The following is a 25,186-nucleotide window of genomic DNA, read 5'->3' on the forward strand; positions in this document are numbered from 1 at the left end:
ACTATTCCTTTACAAAGCTCTAATGACCCTAAAGATAAAATCATAACAGCCACTGATCTTCCATAGTAACAAATCCATCACAATGACAACTGAGCAGCTTCCATTCAGCGATGAAGACTGTGTGATTCGGTTGAAAGCTCTAGAAAAAGCTAGTGAGCAGACATTTGGTTTGGACTGTTTTGTAGGAATGGATGCAGTCTTTTCAAATCAGTGTGCACTTGAACTGCATTTGTAACAGCAGATAACACTGACAAAAATGAATGTAACATAATCAAGGTTCAAGCGTCTAGAAATGAATGGAAGTGCTGCCTGGAAATGTAAAGTAAAATACAATAAAGAATTCTGAAGCTGTACCAAAACACACATAAGTTAGAAAGTATACATGGTTTGTAGTGCTAAAACTTTGCAAACACACTGGTCTGGTCCTGTAACTATGTACAAATAGAGCGTTTCCAGTCACAAGTATTCTCTCGTCTGGGTCACTACTCTTTGTAACCATGCCCGCTCAAGTTGTCACTGTCACATACAGAGTCCTTTACAACTTATTTTCATGCCAGGCACAAACAGGGGGACAAAGAAAAGACTGAGGAACAGAGAGGGGCTCAGTTGAGTGACTGCCATGGGTAGCCATGCAAACAGCCCACTCTTTTCTTTTTTTTCTGTCCTGCAGAACAGTGCGACAGTGTTTCACTGTGCCAGATTCACTGAGGGGAGTTGCCCTTCGGTTATTTATCAGTGTATCCTCGAGGTCGTACGGCCATCGCCCTACATTTGACACAGCTTTTAAATGGCCACATCAGCAGACAGATAATCAGTGAGATAAAGGAGAGCATCTTCCATGCCAGCTTGGCGGTGTGGGAGAGGGGAGGGGTGTGTATATAAACAGAGGCCACTGGGCATTCACAATCCCACGGTCTGCTAGTGCTTCATCACCAGCCGCCTTCAGCCCAACCAGCCTGCAGCCATGGCATTCAATGGAACCTGGAAAGTCGACCGCGGCGAGAACTATGACAAGTTTATGGAGCAAATGGGTGAGTGTGACTGTGTCATGTGTTTCCATAAAGTCTGACATTGCTGTGTGAATGTGAACACAGTGTTAATACTCTGTGAACACTCCAAAATCAAAGCCCTGAAGAAAGCTTGTCACTTAAAAATACACTTACAATACATATTTTGTGTTTCAACACATAATGGCAACCATCAATCTACATATTTCTTTTTTTTCCCCTTCTCAACAAGGTATTAATGTCATGAAGCGCAAGCTGGCAGAACATGACAACCTGAAGATCACCATCGAGCAGACCGGGGACAAGTTTCACATCAAAGAGTCCAGCACCTTCCGCACCAAGGACATCGACTTCACCCTGGGCGTCGCTTTCGACTACAGCCTGGCTGATGGCACTGAAGTCTCAGTGAGTGTCCTGATGTGGTGCAGATTCAGACATCATTAAACCAACAGCAGCCACTGCAGGTGCTGTTTTTTTTTATGATGTAAATGCAACCGGAAATAATGTGCTTTAGGAAAATATGGCTCATTTTTTAAGAGTGATGGATTCACCACTCATGAGGAAAGTGCAAATTAAGCCAGCTAATGCTAATGCTGAGAGCAGTGGAAAAGTTCCAGTGAATAATTACTCTGCAGTGGTTGTGAAGTAGCTGGCATGAGAGTGAACTGAATGTGGAAAAACTCATCAAAAACTAATATCGCCAATAAAAATACAGACAAACTGTAACATAATATAAGGAGAACATAAAGAACTTCTATCGCCAACTGTATATTTTTAACCAGGGTACGTGGGAGATGGAGGGTGACATGCTAAAGGGCAAATTCACCAGGAAAGACAACAACAAGGTCCTGACCACCACTAGAGCTCTGGTGGGAGGAGAGCTCGTACAGGTCAGTAGGTCCACATACGGCTCATCGATCTTAACTCGGTTCCAATGCAATATGTTAATTAGTGCAGTCTACTTTCAATAAATGTCTCCATAAAGTAACACACCTCTGTCTCTTCCTCACAGAGTTACAGCTACGAGGGAGTGGATGCTAAGAGGATTTTCAAGAAGCAGTAACCTGGAGGCTGAAGTTCATATTTTATTTTTATATAGAAGACATGATATAGATTTGTGTGTTTTTCTAAAAAAAAAAAAACAAGTTATGGCAAAGTCAAGTGTATTCTCATGGGATTCCACTGAATATACCTCAAAAGTTTGGCATTTTTTCAGAGTTTTGATGGGGGATCCATTGTCCACAGTCTTTTGCTGCTACAATATCAACACAACAATGTGTGGACCCAAACTCAGAAACAGCAAACAGGTCTAGTTAAAGAAGTTCATCTTGACTCAAAATGAGGACCAAACCAACAACTGCACAACTACCCTCATTAAATACTTGAGAACTAACAGCTAGATTAATAAATTCTGGTGATTAACTTGAGCAGAAAAACTCAGACATGGAAACTAAAGGGCAGAACAGTTAGAGTATGATAGCAGCTGTTAAGTAATATAAAGTACAAACAAACTGAGGAAGAACAGCAGTTATGATTCAGTCAAAGTGCCTTAAAATAATTTACAAAAAAAAAAAAAAAAAACAGAATCCCAGAAATGGCCAAACACTAATTAAAAGTTGATCCAAATTTCAAAGAACATATTTTTCTCACTTGCCTCTTGTGGTGGTTTGACATGCAAATAATTTTGGATTTATTTGCCCTGAGATTTTCTCAAACTACAATGGAAGAGAATGGGATTTCATTTGTGTTTCCTCCTGCACTGAAAAAAGTCATTTTACTAAATTCAACAGTTCCATGTCTCTCCAGAAGCAATGCCCACGTTGCTCAGGATAACCCACAGAACATGTGTTTGTGGATTATCCAAGGTGACGGTGCATTGTTTCTAGAAATATTTGGGGCTGTTTAATCTTTTAAATGTCATTTTCATTGCTGTGAGTGATGCCAATGGAAATTCTTCCACCTCCATTGTATTAGAAATGAATGAAAAACCCAAGACAATTCTCATGATGAGATGCAACCAGAGGTAAGTGGGACACGGAATTTTCTGTAATTTGGGTGAACTAGCCCTTTAAATGTCTTCAGCTGAAGAGAGGGACCACAGGTCACTTTAACTTGACTAAACTTAAACAGCATTTAGTCACACATTAGTCTTCATCGTTGTGGTGGGAAACAGCCTGAAGCAGCACAATAACAACCCCACACAACATGAAATATATAATGTGTTGTTTTGCGTCTTTAACCAGCTGGGAAACAATTTGCACTAATGCTTCTTAAATACATTGTTAAACTGTATGATCTGTAACAATAAAGCACTTGAGTCTAATACTTGTGTCATTTTAACACATCTGAGCAAAAGGAAAATTTGAGTGAAGCTTGATAAATGAATTATGGTCTCAAAGGCCAGTTTTATCAGCTGTTATCGAGTCATCATGACCCCACACAAAGATCACATCTCTGATTACATTTTATGAGCATACTAAGTTTGTAATCGCTGTCTTGATAAAGCACAAGATTCTGAGGGAACATCTCACTGCCACAGCATTTCAGACTTCAAGTCTCTCTTACACAGCTCTGGTGCGATCACATGACGACAGCTGGGGTCTTGTGCTGTCATGCGCTGGCCTTTGGGTGGTATACTCAGCAGTAGGTCTGAACAGCTAGACAGAAAAACATGTCAGGGAGATGAGGGTTTCTCACATGACGGGGTCGTAGAAAGACTGTGGATAATGGAATTCATTCAGTGGTAAAAACACTGATGAAGTTTCCTTCAAGAAAGGGAAAGCGATGATGAGCACATATGCACTGAGCCTCTCTGGCCACAAGAGGGCGACCTGTGCCTACCGGTTTCACTAGATACTTCAGTACAATCTGAAAGCTTCTACTCCTTTGACCACTGAAAATATTATTTACAATATTTTCAAAAACTATTTTGGATTAGCAACAAGAAATTTGAGGTTCAAGATACATAAAGATATAATTTGAAGGAGAGCCTTTGAATATCACGGTCTGCATATAACATTTGTAACTGGTTATGTGGATTTTTAGGTGGATTTCACCAGGGATGTGTTCGGATATCTGTCATGCTTTTTATTAGGGTTGGACAATAGTATGGAAGCCCATTGCTGCCAAAAAAGAGGAAAAACAAGATAAAATAAAAATGAATATAGATAAAATAAGTATAAGTATAAAAATAAATATAAATAAAATGTTGACTTTATAAGACAAAAATATGAGATAAAAACTCTTTTGACTGAATATAAAATATTTTGTTTTTATTATAGGGTTTTTAACTTCTTTCTTTTCCTGGCAGACATAGAGAGTAGAGAGAGAGTATTTTCCATCATGAATATACATCACACTACAGAAAGCCGGTTTTCAGCGCAGCAGTGTTTCAGCATTACGTATCCAGACCTTTTGTGTGCCTCTTTTTTTGGCTGGATTCACAAAAGCCATTGCAAATTTTAAAACAGACCAGGACATCTCATCCCAACTCAACACAACTGATAACTAATAAACAGTAAAGGTATTACAATCCCTACAGAGATGCATCCGGATCAGGCTAAGATGATGCCTGGCACCAACAGATCACAATCCCCCACTGAGCCCTGAGCGGCACCCTCTTTCATGGAGGTATAAGCCTGATGTGCACAAGGCTAATCTGGCTGAGGCAGGGCTGCTTTGAACACCAGTTTGCCCCTGAACCCACTGTGGGGAGTGAGGTCCTCTGAGACCCCTCAGATACTGTGAGGCTCGAGGACTGAGAGCCTGCTGCTTTCAGTGCAAGATAAAATGGGTTGGTGGGCCTCCTTTCTTTGTGATTGAATCAGCAGTCAAAGTGATTTTCATGCTTTCCATTTTCAAATTAGCAATACTTTTAATAAGACTGTGGTTGATGACCAGTACAGTTGGTACCAAACCTAGGCAACATGTTTTTTCACAATCCACATCCTTTACCTGGATTCTCCTTGTTAGTGTACTGAAAAAATATCATATTGTGTATAGTCAGTTTATGATGATGAACAGAATTTTCCAAGCACCACATTTAATTATAAATAATAATTTTTTTCCCCCTAACTTATCTATACAGAAATGAAATACATTTAGTCCTTTACTGTATTTACTGAAATGTAATTTTGATGTACTTTAATTGAGTATTTCCATTTTATACTAGTTTAAATTTCTGCACTACTTCATTTCAGAGCAACATTCCCATGCATTTATCTGACATATATATTAGCTGTTAATTTTCAGGCTAAGATTTTACACACAAAATATATGATCAGTTTAGAATATATGACGCCTTATTGTGTAGAATATTGTTAAAGTTTCCACCCAGACAAACTACACCAGTGAGTGCCGCTTATATATTGATGCACCAATAATAATGATCCAAAAATATAATGACACTGAAATCTGTATAATGAGTACTTTTACTTTTGATACTTTAAGTAAATTTGTTGCTCGTACTTGTACACTTTTGTTTTAAGTGAACTGTTTGAATACTTTTTCCACCAGTGCAAATTTAGATTTTACACTTAAAGCAGACGAAAGAGTTTTTGCCGTTTAAACAAACCAACAGTGTATACAGCAGTTAAAACTGAATGCAGGGCTCCTATTTGTAATCAATGAGTAGACATTTTAGTATTGCTTCTTTTACCAGAGTAATGGGTCTCTTTACTTCATCATGATTATGGGAGAGGTGTCACATACTGTACGTGGATGCTGTCATGTCTTTTCATGGCCACTGGGTCGCACTGTGGAGCTCTTCACTTTCTAGGAGAAAGGGCCTCGCTCATTCTATGATGTCATCCTCAGTAAAGTTATCATATGACACACACACCCAATTATTTCAGAAATACACACACACCTACACAATTATTGGATCTCAACTCAAATGTACTTATCTAGAATCAAAGAGTGGATTGTACAAACATGAAATCAGTGAGAAACAGGAAAGTAGTGGGGGAGTTAGCCCTCAGTGTTTTGATTGCTGTGAGGCCGAGGGCGCAGGGGCCCACCCAAGGGAGGTGGAAGCTGCGGATGAGAGAGGAGGAGGAGGAGGAGGAGGAGGAAAAATATTGAGAGGTGGACAGAGAAAAGACTGAGAGTGGGAAATGAAGGGAGCGCAGAAAGGACAGTGCAGGAAGAAAACGCCCCCCCCCCTGTTGTGAAATCAAATTCACTGACTCATTCTGAAGTCGTCAGCTTATCTGAAAGAATAACGATCACAAAAGACACCAGCAGCGCAGTGGGGAGTGTCAGGGCTTTTGGTTGGGTAATGTTTCCAAGAAGAAACAAGCCCCTTTTGGCCAATCACTGTTTAGACAATGACTGTGCAGACTTTCGCAGACACTATACAGGCTGCTAAATGATGAGTCACCAGTTAGTCAGTGCTGAATACTCTATCTGAGCCTAGAGAGTCGGGGATTATTCAGGACTCATGCCACTGTACATGCTAATCTACTGTAGCTCAACAACTGTTGGGTGGATTGCCATCATTTTGTACAATCAATAGTCCTCTTAGGATAAATCCTAATGGCTGTGATCATTTTTAACCACATTTGTGGTTAAAACTGAAATGCCTCCAACACTAATTACTTAGTAATTTGGTAAATCTTTTGTAATAACATCGGTATTGTCCTGACTTTTCATCTAGCAACATCATCAGTCAAAATGTCAGTTTATCCTACTTTGCTTTATGATCAAATACCTGCAAAATTACTGACATCCTCCATATGATTGACTGCGCTTTGTGTTTAGTGGTGGTTGGCAAAACAAAAGCATGCTAATCCACTAGAATAAGAAGTCAAAAGGTTTGTGAACTCGAGCTTTAAATGGATCAGGATCGACAGAGTGCTCAGGTAGCCGTGTATGATAACATATGGTTGCCTATTACAGTGAGCAGTGGTCAGTGTTTTGCCGCAGTGAGCCAAGCAACACAGCTGAGAGGAAATGAAAACAAAATACAGGCCGCGACTGCTACAGTAATGGATAAATCCAAAAACGAGAGGTAGAAAATTCGAACTCTAGATATGACTGTTTGGTTGCAGAGAAAATGCAGACTCTCCTCAGCAAGGACGTTTGGAAGAGCATAAGTGAAAGGGGACAGAAACACCTCCTTAATGGACTTGTCAAAGGGAATAACACCATTACAGAGTGTTGCAGGTTGGGCGTATGCATGCATACTCCCAGATGAATATGTCCCCGTGCCCACACATACGTACACACAAGCATTTTTATTCCCCACTTTGGTCTGCTCTGACACCCTGCGTGAACACCCCCCAGGCATGGACGAGTGTGTGTCATGTGAGAAGCTGGTGCGTGCCACCTGGTGTGACTGAGCAGACAGAAGAGAGTGGAGACAGGGAGGAGAGAAACTAAATTGGATGTGGCCTCTGTCTCAGGAGTTGCCAGCCCCTGGGTTAGGTGGGCTATTCTTATAGAGGGCAGAGAGAGGTCTCCAGCTCCCATGGTACACAAACCACTTTATAGGAACCCACATCATGTTTTGATGGCCTCCTGGGATTGTGGGGGAGGTGTTATCCAATGACAAGTGTGAGAGAGGAAGAGGAAATTGAGCCTTCACGCTGGTGGATTTCTACGGGTCTAAGTGCAGTGAAAATGTCAACATCTAGTCTTAATTCTCTTTGGATATGAAACCCCAAACCTGACAAAAAAAACCCCCTCCCCATCAGCAGGGAGAAAAAAAGAAATTCAATCTTTAAAATGAAGTTCTTTTGTTGTCTATTTTACCTTTGTTCGCATGTGTTTTTCTGTTGGGTGAGGGGTAGGGGTCATTTATCTAGCTATTCCCTATTTTCCAAAAGCAGCATTTGAATGTCCATAGTAACATCCGAGTGTGCATGTGTGTAATATGTGTTTGGCTAGCTACCTCAACTGAAAACAATAGCAACTAAACACACCAAGCATTAGCATTTCAGCATTCTCATTTTCTGGACACTTTTTAGGCACCATACTTCTATCTTCACACCATTTCTTCATCTTAAGTGACATTACAAGGCTTTTCTCCTGGTGAAGTAAATAAATGATGTAATCGTTCATGTTTTTGACTCATCTTCTTTCACTGCTTTTTGTTGGTTTTGATCCTCCACATTTCAAATGTGCCGGGTGTGTAAAAATATACGCACACAATCTTAATGCATGGTTCATGAGGCACGACCACGGTAAAATTCAGAAAGAAAAAACATGGAATCATGACAGCAAGGATGACGTCAGTCTTTAATGGCAGATGGCCTGAAATGTCTTCATTTAACATTTTCATAAAAACTCATTTTGTTCACTTTTTTTTTTTTTTTTGGTTTCAAACAAACACACCTCTGCAATTCACTGAAATACAGTTTCTCCTTACAGCGGCTAAAGTACATAAATATCAACAGTACTGTATGCATTAAGAAAAAGAAAAGAACACACACATGCCGTGAACATGCACAGAACACACAGGTACGCACACGGTATACTGAAACAAGAAAGGAGTATTTTTCATTGACAGAAGGAGGGACCATCATATTAATTTCAAGGGACTTCTGTACCGTACTGCTGACATTAGACAAAAAAGATTCATTCGTTCAAAGAGCATGTTTTTCTCTGGATTTCACAGTGAATTATGTAGATAAAACATTATTCATATATCACATACAGTATGTTTCAATCAGTCAGATACAAACACAAAAAGAAGCTCTAGAAAAATTACCAAATGAATATACAATTAAACTTACAATAATACTTACAATGAATTATATGCTGGGCATCTTCTATGAACTTTAAAAACATAATACCCATAAAAAAACACACACACACACACACACACACACACACACACACACACACCTTATAAATACTTGTTCTAATAAATTTGGTGCCACAGTTGGCTTAAAAAATGTCCGTAAAAGCAAAAACTGCTTCAGAAACTTCCGTTGATATTATGTGCGTGCATATTATTATTATTATTCATTACAAACACTGACTATATAATTCAATCAGTCCAACGTGATTGTACACATCTGGGCTAAAGATTACAGAGAAGATTGTTGTTTTCTTCAGTTTTTTGATTGTCACATCACTGCGAAATGTGACTTAGCCTCATCAGAGAAGTACAAGAATCATGGTTTGTCTTTGTACAGGTGTGACATGAATGAGAGTTTTGGCGTCAAAATGTCACAGAAACATTATCACTCAATGATATGTCATACAGCAAAGACGTTATTGCAGGCCCAGAATACACACGATTACAAAAGATTTGGGTTTTTTTTCCCACTCCAATCATTACTATGTAAATTCAAAATTTACAAAAGCAGGTTGAATCACATTGGCTCCCTAAAAATAGACAAAAGAGAGAAATTGCTTTAAGTGAATATCCTTTCAGATGCAGAGTGGCTCTTTGGAGTGACACCAAAAGAGACATGCAGCAAAAATAATATCATACTTCATAAGAAATCAGACTGAGGACTTCAAAGCAGTCAAAAACAGAATAACTCCACTAGCCTAGATAGCTCTCCAGTGTAAAAAAAAATGCCTTTGGTCTTTCATTTCTCTATACTGTGCTGCTGTCCTGCTACACAATGAAGGGGCAAATTCCTAATTATAGCAGGGCTCAGTTTGCCATGCATTGCAGTCTCTGGGGGTCACTCTACCTTCACCACCAATGGCTTATTCCTGTCAATGCCTCTTTGATTACCTCAAACTGCAAAATTACAAGCTGGATCACTGTTAACATTGGCTGCTCAGTTGAACCAAAGCACGTCAGACAAAGGACTAATATGTCTGCTTCAGGAGGTAAAGACGCCCACACAAAGACACACATGAGCAAACCTAATTCCACACGGTATGTAGAAAGACAAGGGCAAACCGACAGGACTGCTTTGGTATAGCAGGGTGACTTACCATTTTATAATGGCACAAAACAGGACGGGCAAAAAAAACAAAACAAAAAATAAAACATATGAAAGTTCCTCACACACTTTAGCACAACATAAATCAATCAAACAGAACCATTTCAAACATTGTCTTGATTACAAAAATACCTTTTTGTATTTCTTTAAAATATCTAAAAATGTACAGCATTGTTTTTTTTTCTTTTTTTTTTGCAAAGTCATGCTTCAACATGTATTCAATAATCATAATAACATTAATATGAATGATATACAGAATAGTAATAATTATAGTAATATAATAACATTATCCAGCAGTGCTTTAGCCACACTTCCATACATCTGGCCTTGCAAAGTGGCTGCATAAAATGTGTTTGCACTCCTTTGGTGGGCTGTCTTTACACTTGCATATACAGAATGCAAAGCAAGAGACCTGCTAACATTAGACAGGCGATGCAGTCGACTGGTGAACAAAGGTGGTGTGGTGCCTTTGCCATGCATGCCCGGTACCTTTCATGGAGGTGTCAGAGGAGGTGCAGCCAAAGCACTGCCAGTAAATCTTGAGTATGTAACAGTATAAAAAAGAGTTGGAGGGACTTTGGGGATGGTGTGGGGTGGGGTGGGGTGGGGTGGGGGGGGGGTGGCTCGATGTGTGATGGAGGCTGGGGTCTAGTATGTCCTGAGGCCCGTGAGGCTGCTGCTGCCTGAGAGAGAGAGGAAGAGGGACACAAAGGAAAGGGGTGAGGTTGTCATGGTCACCGCGCACGAACCTTGTACACTAATGAAAACACTGGGGATTATGTGGAAAGACACAAACACATTCACACACCCATAAAAACCACACGCACACACTCGCAAAGGTAAGGTATTGCAGTGTAGATACACAAACACTAACACACACACACAAAATAATTCTTGTTTTCTCCTCAATTTCTCATACACACACTCACACACAGACACACACAGACACACACACACACACTTTTATCCCACAAATATCTAATACTGCCATTCTGGATCTGTTTTCAAAACATTTCCTGTTGAGCAAAAGCTGAAACATACACAGATGAAAGTTGACACGCTGTCACTGTGGCTCGGTGTGGTTACGTTCATTCCAGCAGATGTCATTGGCGGTGTGATACTGCCCCCCGCCCCCTTCCCAAAAAATAAATAAAAAAATGAATAAATAAACTGGCCTTTCACAACTTTTTCCACAAGTCCACACTTTCAAAATCAGACTCTGTGCCAGGAGGGAGAGGCATGCTGCTGTGGCGCTGAGGTGAGATTTACACCTTTTGTCCCCGCCCGCTGGGATCGTGAAGTCCGAGGCATAAACTCACCGACGTTACGCTGCTCCAAGTGCTGGGGTCAGATCGGTCCTCCAGGTTTCTAATTGGACATGAGAGGCAATCAGCAACGCCCGTCACAGCCGGCCACGGCCACCATCACACATCAGGAACCTGAGGACACAAAGGAGACACAGTTTTACACAAGTGATCGAGCACCCTGACTGCCGGTGGAGTGTTTCTGTTACAGCAGTTTTTGTTGATTCAGGTTCACGGTAAATTTCAGCCTATAGTCTGTGGTCACTGTATCCAGCCACTGAATAATCATGATTGAGATTTTGAGTGATACTTTACACATGTTCGAGGTTATTTTTAAGGGTTAAAGATAGGAAGTACAGAACTGCATTCAGACTAGCTGGGATGTCATGATTTAAATCAATGTTATGACAAACATGATGGTAGCTGGGTATAGTATTGTTTGGATACTCCAGTGGTTTATGATCACAATTCCATTAAGAAGAAGGACTCAAAAGTCTAATTAAAACATGGATTTTCAAAATCATTAAAGCAGAGGCAAAGATATCCTGACTTTTACTCATCTAGTATTTATCAAGCTCCAAAAACACTGGATCCTACTCTTCCCATCATGTAACTTGATAGCATCCTTCATTAGATGCCCTCTTTCTGGAAAACGCCCACACCTTTCCAACTTCACACCACCAGTTTGTAAGGCAGACTCGCAGTTAAAACGTGTAGTCTCCAAGCCCACGCTGAGATTACTTAAAGTGATGTTATGTTCTCAGACCCCACAGAGCTCCTCCAGAGCCACACATGACATTATACAACTGCTCTCGCAGGATGTGCAGGCCTCCATGTGACTCGTAAACTGTGTTTGACATGTAAAATTAGTTGAATGAACTTTTGAAAAAAAGACCATTTCCATAAAATCTTTCAACCTCAAAGTCCAGCTGTGACAAACAGGATGTCAGCTGACAATAGTCTTGAATACTTATGTTGAACTTGTGCCTAACAACCATATCTCCCATGAACCCTCCCCACCACAGCTCTAGTACCACAACTCCCACCCATCCAGCGGACCGAAGAGAAAGGTCAACCCTTTCGAACGCCCCTCACCCACCCCCAGATGTATCACCAAAAATAGACATCTCTTGGAGACCGTGGTAACTCGGGTTCGGGGGAGGGGGAGAAACTCTTTGGAACAATAAACAATTAGTAAACCAAACATGACCTTAACAGAGAGAAAGAGACCAGCAGACTGTTGCAGGCAAAGAAGGGAGACGAGTTGGGAACTGTTCCCCGTCCAGGGAGTGGTGCGTTTTTTGAAGGGGCACGGCTGGCCTAGCTAATGCCCTGTTGCGCGTTCAATCAAGGATGAGGGAATCGATGCGTTATACAGCCGCTTGGCTAAGCTGATGCGACACATACTTCCAGACCACGCTATTTGCTCCGGCTGAGACACCAAGGTTAAAGATTGGGTTGATCATTGAACACGTCTGTGTGGATTAGGGAAGGGTTTAATGATTGGCGAGCTTAATGTGTTACATCCAATGACTCGGCCCTGGTGCATAACGTGAGATAGGTAAACAAGTAGTGTTTGAGAGAGTGGGAGGTGACTCGGTTACTCAGGAATGTGTGCGCTGTTTTCGTTTTTATTTCAGCTAGGCTTCCTGTAGCAAACGTCGCTGCCTGTGTTATCAGTGATCATTGATCTTGTGCTGGAAATGAAGAAGAGAAAAGAAGGCTTGGCAGTGCATTGCTCTTGTTCTCCACCCTTCCCTCTTAAACCATTTCCTATAAATCATTTATTACTTGTCTTTTAGAAATTTGAATGCATTTTTTTTACTAGGCATCACTGGTTTTCATCCATTTCTGTATGATTAGCAGACCACTGAACTGTGTAATCGATTACTGTGACGATCAAATTCTGCAGTCATTCTTGTCAAAATCAGAGCCTGACCGAGGTAATCGGCGTGGCAGATACTATCGGCTAATTTTAGCTCATCACCAGACACGCCAAATATTTTTCATCAGTTATACGTCATCCGATAATCCTTTCTATTTGGTAATAATGTAGTTATTAAAAATGCATATATAGAAAATTAAATGGTAACTACTTTGTTACCAATTACTGGTTCGCTTTAGTCCTCTATTAAAATGTTCTGAATACTTTTGGATTTTGAACTGTTGGTCAGAAAAGACACACAAAGATGTCAACTTCAGGTTTTGGGAGATTGTTATTAGTTGTTTTTTTTTTTGTTCTTTTTCTAAATTCTTACACTTTATAGAGTAAACAATTAATCAGGAAAGCAATCAGTCATGAAACTAAGTGTTCGCTGCAGCCTTACATATATTTTAACATAGAAACAGGATTTGACACACAGGATTTGTGTAAATGCAAAGAAATTTTATAAATATTGTCTTTTTTTTCTCTGAAACGCTGGCATCAAATCTAAACATGCAGTTTCAGGAGAGACATGGTCAAAATTACATTACTGCTGCAAGGTAGTGCAGTGCAGGTTGCTACACAAATCAAATCAATCTGCACTTTAAACTGCATTACCATGCAGCACTAATGCAAAGTTGACAAAAAAAAACGGCTTGATGCTCATGGTGATGGATTACACAGCACTAGCATTTAGAGTCTCCTAACTGATTTTCAGGTCATAAGGACAGAACCAATCACAGGTTATAGTTGTAGGAAGAGCATATGCACTAATGTAAAACTGTAGCTTGCCTTCAGCTAAAAGTCAGTATGGTCCTTTAAGAGCTATACCTGTGCAGCACGGCCATGAAAAGGAGCCCCGTCTGAAGCCCCTTTAATCCAGAGAAAAGCCTTTAGGCCCTGGCTGTGTTTCTCACATACCGGCAATAGCTGCTGGTGCTGGGTGGTGATGAATGCAGCTGCTGACATGTATCTAGCTCTCAAGACCCTGTGCAGGGACGAGGCCACAATGTAGCTATACTGTATGCCTGTGTGTGTGTGTGTGTGTGTGTGTGTATTATGTGTCAGTAGGGGGTGAGAGAATAAAGTCCCACTTCCTTATTAGAAGGGGCCCCAGCTGGCCCTCAGCTCTCCAGTGGGAGTTAGTCCAACATTGCACAGGAACCATTGGTTTTGTCGGGCTATTGGCCAAAAAGGTCCTTGGGGCAGGCAGCCAGACTACAGACACACACAAACACACACACACACACACACACACACAGAGAGAGAGAGAGAGAGAGAGAGAGAGAGAGAGAGACACAAGCACGCATGATAGGGGCACGCACACTACACTCCCACCATGTCTTGTCAGATGGAAAATCCAGATTACCTTTCCCTCCAGTTCACTAGGCATTAATGTCCACTATTAGGTTGTCTTTGGACCCAGCCCTGTGCCAGAGCATGAATGTCAAATATAATTCAGCTTCACAAACATCCAGATGAATGACTAGCTTGTAATGCAATAACCAAAGCTTGCAATACAGTATGTTTTAAAAAGTCAGCCCTGGGTAGCTACCTGTTCCGACGTGGCACCCGTGTAAATAAAGTTTTCAGAATGGTTCTTCCTTTGACAGGCAGGATGCCAGGTGATTAGGACAAGTCATTACCAGCCATGACTAGAGGACCCCCGAACACTACCTCACCTTCAGCTGTTCTCACACAGACACATTTAAGTCTCCCACGGTGACACTTCCTAATGCGAGCCGCATACTCTGACCGTGAGTGGTCCCCGTCCTTCAGATGCCAAGACAACCACTGACCGACCACAGGCCTCTCAGGACTGCGGAGCTGTAAGCCTCTCTGCGTTCCCACTCTGAGGGTTTACTGTCACCAGCCGCCTCTAGCATGAGTAACAATTCGCAAATGCTGACTTTTTGTCAGCGCACATGACACATCAATAGCAGGCAGATTGTACAATAGTAGTGCAACGCAGACAGCTTCTCTCTGTAATCTCAGTTCGAGTTTATTCTTGTTGTCTTGCTGCTAAAATTGCTTCAAAGTGTTTCACAAGCGCCTTGCTTCACAAACAAGCATTGCACAAATAAGTAACACAGCGCATATCAAGACGTGAAGTAATTGTGTTTCTGATTTGACTGCATGCAGTTGACAGAAAAGAGAGGCCAAATAACACAAGGTTTGGTACAGATGAAATGTTTGTTTGCAAAGCTGCACAATGTCAGGGACAAACAGAGCAGCAAAGTTAACTCAACACTGGCAGGCCTGTGGAGGGAATGACCAGCATTTCCTTTAAATCCTGATTACAGGAGAGACACAGTGAACCGTGAGTACCATTAGATTTTACTGTGTCAGCGTGCTTTCTGAGGAAACATGCTTCATAGAGTGATTAAGCTCAGTCCACCATTACATCGCAGACTTTAAAGTCATGCTCTTGTTGGTAAGTAATTCACATTAACTGAGCGTGTTGTCGGACACCGGATATTACACTTTCTTAAAGGGCCAGTCCTCCTAAATACTCACAAAAACACACACTTTGCAGCATATCTATATTTATTACTTTATTTTTCTACTACTGCTGTATTTATCATGGACACAACAAAGAGTGTTTAAGAGGCACACAGGTGAAAGGTAGAAAATGTTGAACTTTGGTTTATTTGGTGGAAAAAGTGAAACTTTTCCTTGTTAATTGTAAACTTCTTGCAAAACATGTATTTATGTTTCTTATATATCTTCCACCTTTATGTGTATTCTATGTGTCTTGTATTGCTTGTTTATAAATAAAGTGATGGTCATAAAGACAGACTTGATGAATTTGTTTTTAAATCTCTGAGATTTCGGCTTCCTTCCCAATACAACGTGGGTCAGTTTTGTTTGTTTGTGGCATTTGAACTATCCAACTGGAAAGTGTCTTTCATGAGGACTGTTACGTCCTGATAAAAGTGGTCACAGGACATGTCATTTTTCAGTGCTGTGAGCTGGCAGCTGAAGTCTCAGAGGAAACTATCAGCATGAAAAAGTATCAGTAGAAATGAGGGGGAAAAAAACAGTTTTGTGTAATTTGGATGAACTCGGCCTTTTTGTTTGTGTGTATACTGTTGTGTGTATTTGCCTTTGGACATGCACTTAGCTGTTCACTACATGCTGATTATGTGTCGTGTGTACGCATGTGTGTGTGCGTATGCTGCAGTTGCCTGTAATTATCACAATATTCTGACTGGCTGTCTCGACTTCACCTCACCCTCCACTGAGAGCCGGATGTTGGGATGTTGTTGTTTCATTGTGGGGCTAATATCCATTGGGGCAGCCTGACCGACCAAATGACTTCCTCCTGGTTTGATAGAGGAGTAATTATTTCCTCCAAGCCCCTCCCTTTTCCACTCCCTTCCTCTTTTACCCCCACCCCCCCCCCCCCCCCCCCCGACAGAGATGAAATCCCCAAAACATCAAATTACTCCAACAGCCATTTTTTCTCCTGCAGCATGTTTAAGTGTGTGGATATAGATGAGCGAGCTCTGATGCAGGGTTACAAGGAGACGCCGAGGACTAGCACCAATCAACAGCCTGATGAATCTTAGCCCCCATGTTTCCACCAGCACCCACCCACTCCCAACTGACTCCCTAAGGGGTCGGGAGAACATGTTTCTTCCTGTCCCGAGACGTTGAAGGGAGGGTGCCGGTGACAGTGTGACTGGCGCCGTGTGCAGACACACACACACACACATGCGCACAGTCAGTCGACACAGATACACAGACCAGCAGGGGATTTGCTGTGCTTTGTGGTTTTGTTTCTCTGCCAGCACAACAGCATTCAGTTTGTCTGAACCAGAGAGCGGGACACATGTGCTGCGCAGCTCACGAGCGGTTACGGTGGACTCGTGTACTTATCAAAGCACTTATTACAAACCAGCCGCTTTGTGTACTGTCTGCAGTTCCACTGAAATGAATTTGTCTGTAATTTCTTTTGAATAAAGCCCCATGCTAATCGTTTTTTAATAAAGATTCATAAAAATGGCCCTTCCGGCAGTACCCAGGTACCTCAGCAGTTCATGGTGCATATTCCACATTTACAACCTTATGGAGCATCACATCCTCCGTCTCTTTCTGTCCCATCCTCTTTAGAATTCTCCACTGTCTACTTTGTCATAATGCAGAAATGCCGAAACAGGTTTTTAAATTAAAACATGTATTTCATTCTGCCAGGGTTTGACAAAATGACAAACATGCAATAATATCTGCTACATAGTACCAACACTATAATAGGACAATATTCAGTGTTTATTATGGCAATTTTTAGAGCGTGTGCAAAATTATAAACTTTCCCTCACGTACAAGAACAATAAATATCAGGCGTCCTTCTGGTACGCACCAATAACTTCTGATCCTGCACAGTAACTACTCAGCCCGTGTAATTTTAAACCTGGATTTACTTCCATTAATTTGTTTTGGTGCTATAAGATTACATGAAAATTATAATCAATCACAATCAGTGGAGGGACAAGTACCAGGTCATTAAGATCCTTTGCTTAAAAGTTGCTTTTTATATTGACCATTGTGTGTATGATGAAATACTGAGAGGGGGTCGTTCTTATTTAGGAACCCACAGAATTATCACAAGGCTCTGCAGCTCCCCTCAGCTCTGCCCCTCTACATTTCAGCCTCTCAGTACTTGAGTATACGTACTGAGTGACTTTCACCGCTGGTTATAATCACTTTACCTATCAAAGCAACTTATATTAGCATTTCAGTCATATTTGCTGAGCTCTACCCCGTCTGCTTTATTAAAACATCGGCATCAGGGCTCGTTGTACATTCCGTTTGACTCGCTGCCTTTGATGCCTGAGATCAAGCATCACTTCAATGGGTAAAGTCGAGCCTCTGCACCCTGCGACCTGAGTAGGGAAAAATAATGGAGTTTCCCTTTAAATCGCACCTTTCATCTCTAATGATGACAAGCAAGGGGCGGCTGTGGTTTCATTGACCGACTGGGTTTAACACTTTTCCATCTAACAGGCTAATTTGTTTTGTGTTAGTGAGTGGGATGCACTGACTAATTAGCTGGTTAGTTTTGCAGTCTGCTAGATGGAGAATTTTCATGCGATGGCTGAGGGCAAACAGAGGGTGCTCACTTGATGCACACGCTATGAGCATGGAGTAACACCCTGTGATATTCCCGACACATGTTTGGGGAATATCTCTGCGCCTGTTTAAACAAAGTGTCATAACATTTACTAAAGTATTTCCACGGCACAGCGCTATGTACACTTCTTTGTCATGGCAGGGCAGAGGGCTGAGAGAGTGTGTGCGTTTGTGTAAGTTGTTACTCACACATACTTCAGCAGAACTGCCTGGACTTCCATCCCTGAGGAGTTCCATCTGCAGGTGGGAGCCAGCGAATCTAAACAAACATAATCATACATCAACACACATGAGGATACATACAAATGCTCTCGCTATTTAAACTCATACAAACTTTAATGTGATATTCAATTCATTGACCGATTTTGCTGGATTAAAACATTAATATCTCTCTGCATATGACCATTTTTTAAACCTTGTAATATCAAGGGGCCGTTTTGCTGCACATAAATGGAAACACATTTTCAGAAATACGCAAATTCACTCTGTTGTTGAGAGTTATATCTCATATCTTCACAGCAGATACAACTAGATACAACGTTAGCTTAGCTTAAACGCTTGGACGGAGGGAGAGAGGGAAGCAGCTAGCCTGGGTCCGTCCAAAAGTAACACAACCCACAAAATTCATTTGTTTAACTTGTACAAAAGCCAAAGTGTGAAGAAGATACATTGGGTTTTGCAGTTGCTTCTGCGCTGGACAATTTCTTGGCCAGAGTTACCGCGTAAATGACAGGACTCCTGCTTGCTGTTTTCTCCTTTCTCCAGTTTTTATGCTAAGCTAAGCTAACTGGCTTCCGACTGTAGCTTCACGGTTCATAGATAAACAAGAGAATGCTACTGGCAAGAAAGGGAATAAGCCAAAATGTCAAACTATTCCTCTAACTTCTACTTTTAATTTTACAGTCCACTAATAGTTGACACTGGATTGTCTATGAATACAAGAAATATAGCAGGACAATCTACACCTTGTTTGTTACAGACCCTCATAGCTTTACTAAGGTTACCTATTACTACCTGTCAAGTCTTGTAAATTTTCACATTGCACAATCATCTTTTTGAATTCAAATACAATCGATGTCACACAACAAAATAAGTGCAAGTAATTCTCAGATTTATTAATTTGCAAACAGCCCAGTTGCTAACATTTACTAGCAAATCAACTGTACTCTCATTAGAAAGGATGATGGCACCTTATTAGGGCTGAGCTAATATACAGAAACACATAAATGAAATCTGATCACTTAGTATTGTGTGTGTGCTGTAAGACCTGTTTATAGACACATTTTTATGTCTCACCTACACTAGGTCAAAAGAAGCTGTGAGATGCTAACACCCCCCCCCCACTGAAATCACAAGGCCAGATCCTCATTGTGTGTGTCAGTGTGTGCTCACATATCCGATGCATGTGGAAAAATGCCAGCTAGGCAGATTCAACTTGCGCTCATTTCGAATTCTGACATCATCTGAGCCCTCATGTCTTTGCTAGGGGCCTTTGTGTTTAAATAACCTTAGCATCTGCATTATATGGAAATATACTCTGGATACTCTCTAGCAGAGATTAAAGACATATACTAGAACATTTGAGCTTTAAATACTTCAAAGTACTGAGGGATCAATGCATGATTGAAAACCAATAAGCAAACAAAAATTCGAAAACAGTATATATCTAATACTGAGATCCTATCAGGGTCCGCCAGCACCAAACAGGCTTCATGAGAAGAATTTCAAGAGATCAATAAGGAATTCTTATGTGAACTCACAGTGGAGCTGTGCAGATTAGAAGACCTCAATAAACTGGATCATGGTTGGTGGAAAAAGGGGGATTTAATTACTAAAGTAGGTGATGATCAAATGATGATGCAAACCTTTTAAAGTGTTGAAGCTTTCAGTAGTGTGTGTGTGTGTGTGTGTGTGTGTGTGTGTGTGTGTGTGTGTGCGAGTAATTGGCATAAATAAAGTGACATGACATGAGCTGCTATTGATTCATGAAAACTGTAACCTGTGGTATGTGATGTTAGATCTTGACAGACTTTTTCATTCTAAACCCTTCTTGATCTTTAAATATGAACTTTATCAAAATATGCAGAGTGAGTAGGTGCTATGTCAATAAGGTGCCTTTGCTCTGTTGTTAAACAAGCTTTTTATAAAGTAAAAATTATGGCATTGATTACATATTTGTAGTGCTCAGGATTCCAAGACCCCAGTAAACTCAAAAAGATACTTTTTGGGGTAAGTTTTATTTCTCAGAAAAGAAGTGATTTGTTGTAACCAGCATTTAAATCGACAACTCAACTTCTACACTTAGATTATTATAGGATAGCAATTTTTCAGGGAATCTTATTATTTATATCTATTTTTCCTACTTAGAGGTCTTAAAAGTCAGTCAAACTCATTGACGCCTTTCTTATGTCTCCACAGGCATAAGAAAGGCAAGGGTTTGGTGAACAGTGCGATTAGTTTAGTTTAGTTCGATTCCTGGAAGTTAATGGGATCAGGTAGCAGGCCCTCTCAAGAGAAGGGTAAAACACCATTACACATCTGCAAAAATGGACTACACCCTGGAAATTAAATATTTATAAAGTCACTAATTCCACTATCAATAAACAAATTAAATTATATCAAATTCCTGTTTCATTTCCTGTTTTCATGGTGCACAGATGAACATGACTGGCCAGTATTTCAGAAATGGTGGTTTGAAGCTGTTACTGGCTTTTAATTGTAAAAATGTTTGTTCAAAAATGGTTTAAGAGTACAAAGTATGAAAAAGGAAAATATCTATTTAGCTTCTTTTGAAAGAACTGCAACTTGTTCCCATAGATCTTGCTTTATCAAGCTCACCATTCAACATAATGTGTGTATACATTTATCTGAGTCTAAAAAAAATTCCCCCAAAACAAATTTATCTCATTGAATTCAAAACTATACAAGTCTAACCACTAGATATTTGATTTAACCACGACTGCCAATCAGTTCTTCTGTAAATTTGCAAATGGCAGTGACTGGGTGGTGTGTGCTTTGAGGTGCATCTGTGGATGGAACAGACAAATGATTTCAGGGCTGACGGCAGCAGCTGTCTGTACAGTCGGCTCAGGAGGAGGTGGGGCGGGGCAGTGGTGGTGGTGGTGGTGGTGGTGGTAGTGAGGGGGGAAGGGGTGGGTTTGCAGGTTACCTGAGCGTGGAGCGAGGAGGGGTAGGTGAAAGCGGGTGGGAGGGCCGGCGACAGCTCCGCCGGGTACAGCGGGTATGACGCCCACACGTCTGGGCTGCTGGGATATAGAGCAGGCACTGTGAGCTCATCTGTGGAAAGAAGAAGAGGAGGAGTGGAGTGAGGAGAGTGGCCAGTGGATGGGTGGGTGGCTAGAGAGACAGGGTGGAGGTGGCGGCAGTGGTGGTGGTTGTGGAGGTGCACTACAGGTGAGTATCAGTTATCTGAAGTGGCTTCCTCTCATTTCATTTCTTTTAATTTAGGTGAGAGTTAACTAAACCCCTCCTTCATAAAATGACAAATCACAGCCTAGCGGTATCTCAGCGTGGCAAGTCTGTCACGCTCCGGATTCTGACACATGTTCAATAAAATATAGTAATAGCAATAATACAGATTATTATAGAATTTGAAGGATTGTGGGGTTGGTTTTTTTCCAATGCAAAAGTGTATGTAATGGATTGAATGTGGCTGCATTCGTTAGCATGTCTGTTTACTAGCTTATTACCTACAGCAGTAAATGAATAAATTTTATAACTTAAAGTGAAAACTTACAGGTCGAAATATGTATAACTATGTAAGGTGAGCAGCCAAACGGTGTTATGTTGCAATTAAACAGCCTGATCTACATGGATATCTTATCATTTTTAAAACTTCTTCCTATAGCTAGTAGTTTTAGCTAGGTTAGCTAGTTAGCTACAGCTGCAACAGTTGTCATTTCAGCCAACAAAATTACGCCAGCTGGCTAGAAACTAGCTCCTGTCTGAGAACCCATTGTTTTAAACATCACTAAGAGTTTTTAGAAAATCTTGCACCTTTATCATTGTACACTGCACATGTACTGTGCAAGAATTGAAAGCTTCACAAGCATTATTATTATTTATATTTTCATGATATAACCATAGCTGACTTATTTCAGGAGAAAATGAGGGGAAACCATCTCAGATATGTTGATTTACTCACTGAGTTGAGTGTAAAGTCGCTGTGGAAAAAAGAACATAGTGCATGAGTGAAGAGACAGATGACGGTGCAGAGCGGCACAGAGTGTGTGAACACTTAAAAACGCAGAATCAGAACAAAAAAAAAAAATAGCGACTTGATGGAGAGACATCAGATAGCTGTGTTTAAATTACACATCACAACAGGAACATTTTCCCCCCACGCTCTCTGTCTCCTGGTGACTGTTTATCAAGGCATCAGAAAAATGACTGATTTAAACATCTCTTATCAGAAAATGACAGCAATTTCTCTCCTGGTGATTACGTCATGGTTTCATTAATTGTTTCCTTCCATTTCCCACTGGGGCCTCAAGTACACACCCTTTCTCTGGCAAAAAAAAGATCCAAGATAAGAGCAGTGTGGTCATTCAGGAAGAATGTACAACCACAGCTGGCCTGTGTTCAACTCTCAATGACTGATTATTGCAAAACCCTTAACTCCTAGGAAAAATATTTAACAAAATAGAAAAAGAGTACAGAGCTACTTTAGCAAATTCCATAAACGCCTGATACTCAAAGTCCTTGAGTCCAAATTATTACAGCAAAAAATGAGCATGTACTGTTTATATAACAGGGGGCATGTGTTTAGGGGAGAGCCCTAATCAGGTTAACCCATCATACCAAAAGTGGACAGAACCTGATTTCAAAGAAACCGTTTTGGTAACAGATTACTAAGAGAAATGGCATTAACATGAGTTCATAGGCTGATAATGTTTCATCGAGGAGCAAACAACACCATCAAAAGAAACAATACTAGGTCAATACCTAGTATATGGCTGGGCTGCGTATTATTTGTACTCTGCCTAGAGTCATCTGGTTTCAGTCCTTTATTTGTTAGCTTCTCTCCTACTCTCTGTGCTCACATATACTGTGTTTACTGGTAATATTCTGTTATATTGTTCTCATTTACATATTTTTCTGTTCTTCTGGTCAGATAAAGGAACAAGTGTTAAATAGTGAGTGAAACAAGGCCCATTAAGACTACATGTAAGCCAGCAGTCACTTCCAAGTCATTTAATAGCCATATTCTAACCACAACTTTGTCTGACAGAATCACCAGACACATGAGTTAAAGACAATGGCTGTGTTGTATTTTCATAATATTTACATGTGAAATGATTACTGAGAATAAGACAGAAGCTGTCATGCAGTCTGCAGAGTGGGGTGTGCCTACAGAGGAAAAGCGCGACCTTAAGCTCACATTGCAATACTGGCGACTCTCCTCTACGGAAAGTTGCTAAGGTTTGTCCAAGAAGTTGCAAGATTTGTTCGTCTGTGCTTGTTGCTGAAGAGGTCTGAAAATAATTGGTTAATCTAGCAACAAAGACATGAAACTGGCAACACAGCTTGTTTGTGTAGAATCATTTTGAAAGAGCAACGACCACTGGGGAAACTCCAACTCGCAGCCAGTCGACCAATGATGTAACTTCATCACTCAGTCAGTCAGTCAGTCAGCAACATTCGCCTTTATAGGGCTGGTCCCACTGTTGCGATCCAACCACATATCAGTGATTAGAAGTGAAGTTAATCTCCAAGTCTATAGCTTGAGCACAAACACTCCTCTATTAATGACAAAAGAAATCCTAAAAAACAGCAAACAGCTGTCCGGCCACCACAAACAAGAGAAACTAATGGCCAAAAGAAGCAGCAGCAGAGACGGACAAAAAGTAAGACGAACTCAGGGAGAGACGGAGTACTCACATGGGTCTCTGCTAATGAACTGTGGCCCGGGGCTTTGCTGGGAGGGAGGGGGGTTGGGAGTGCCAACCAGCTTGTTCTTGGCCATCTTGGTGTTGGCCTTGGCGAACTCCAGCCGCAGGGTCTGGGGGATTTCTGGATCAAACCTGACTCCCTGAGAGACAACGGAAAGATGTGTCAGCAAAAGAAAAAAAAAAAACAGACAGACAAAAGACAGTTGTATCAACTAACCAGAAAGATGGTGCAAACAAATTTTGTAAAGTAAAGTCTCCATCCTCACCGTATAATGGTAATGCTTTTAATGATGCTTCTCAACTTAGACCTATGGATAACTCCCAGATTATTTTACAAAATTATAGTTTTATCTTATGTGCCATTTATTATTACTATTGCCCGTTTTAACTTTGTTTTAGAGAAATCGTGATTTTTTTGTTTAGTATGGCAAATCACCCTAAATACTGTGATACCCATGAGCTTCAACTTCTATTTCTATTGAAGAGAGCCTTTGAAGTGCTTCGACCACCAGTCAACTAACACCATCTCTGCAGAAAATGAACATCTGAAAGAACCCCTACCAATTTGTAGCTCTATATCACGCTTAATCATGGACAAATCAGTGTGGTTAGGACATGTGATGGCTTTTCTCTTGAGTTTCTTTGAATCTCAACACAGATTCAATGTATCTTTGTAAATATGCAGTATGTTTGGTGGCAAGAAGTCAGTTTGGCTCCTGCAAAAAAAACACTGTCTTGCAAATATCCATGCTAATGCGTACTTCAACATTGGGCATTCAAATACCATGTATTTTAAGATTTTAGCATGTTTCAGTTGTTTTTTATGCTGATTAAATTTGAGTACAAGCAGTAATAACGAATTTCGTTCACATCCCAGCCAATATTATGAATGCAGACAGGCTGTTTATATAGTTCTTAGATGGCCCTTGTTTTTCTGGAAGGTTGCTAAAATTCTTTGTTTAGCGAGATGTGGGTTCACCACAAAAGTACTTTTAAT

General features: G+C 40.8%; 2 protein-coding genes across 9 annotated transcripts in view; one reads left to right on the top strand and one right to left on the bottom strand.

Annotated features, from left to right (window-relative positions):
* The first annotated feature begins 706 nt into the window (after positions 1–706).
* Positions 707–3,419, top strand: LOC139607116 (fatty acid-binding protein, intestinal-like). The gene is made up of 4 exons (XM_071459756.1): positions 707–1,031; positions 1,240–1,412; positions 1,790–1,897; positions 2,020–3,419. The coding sequence occupies exons 1-4, from the start codon at positions 965–967 to the stop codon at positions 2,068–2,070; spliced, it is 399 nt and encodes a 132-aa protein (XP_071315857.1). The 5' UTR covers positions 707–964; the 3' UTR covers positions 2,071–3,419.
* Positions 3,420–10,090: 6,671 nt separating this feature from the next.
* The window catches only part of LOC139606770 (RNA-binding protein with multiple splicing-like), a 34,864-nt gene continuing 19,768 nt past the window's right edge, over positions 10,091–25,186 (bottom strand). Inside the window, exons 5-9 of one of the 8 annotated variants that reach the window (XR_011684684.1) lie at positions 24,179–24,329; positions 21,447–21,574; positions 18,473–18,536; positions 11,236–11,355; positions 10,091–10,599 (exon numbers count right to left, since the gene is read on the bottom strand). Coding sequence is in view for 4 of the 8 variants with exons in the window: in XM_071459113.1 (XP_071315214.1) it covers positions 18,474–18,536; positions 21,447–21,574; positions 24,179–24,329 (342 nt within the window). In the remaining 4 variants the exon portion in view is untranslated. Of the gene's footprint in view, positions 10,600–11,169; positions 11,356–18,466; positions 18,537–21,446; positions 21,575–24,178; positions 24,330–25,186 lie in introns of those variants that run through there. The other 7 variants (XR_011684683.1, XR_011684685.1, XR_011684686.1 and 4 more) reach the window with 7 other exon arrangements.

The sequence above is a fragment of the Trachinotus anak genome, unplaced genomic scaffold (genome assembly GCF_046630095.1).
Source record: "Trachinotus anak isolate AG129_WGS33_773 ecotype Australia unplaced genomic scaffold, CSIRO_AGI_Tana_v1 ptg000023l, whole genome shotgun sequence".
Taxonomy (NCBI): Eukaryota; Metazoa; Chordata; class Actinopteri; order Carangiformes; family Carangidae; genus Trachinotus; species Trachinotus anak.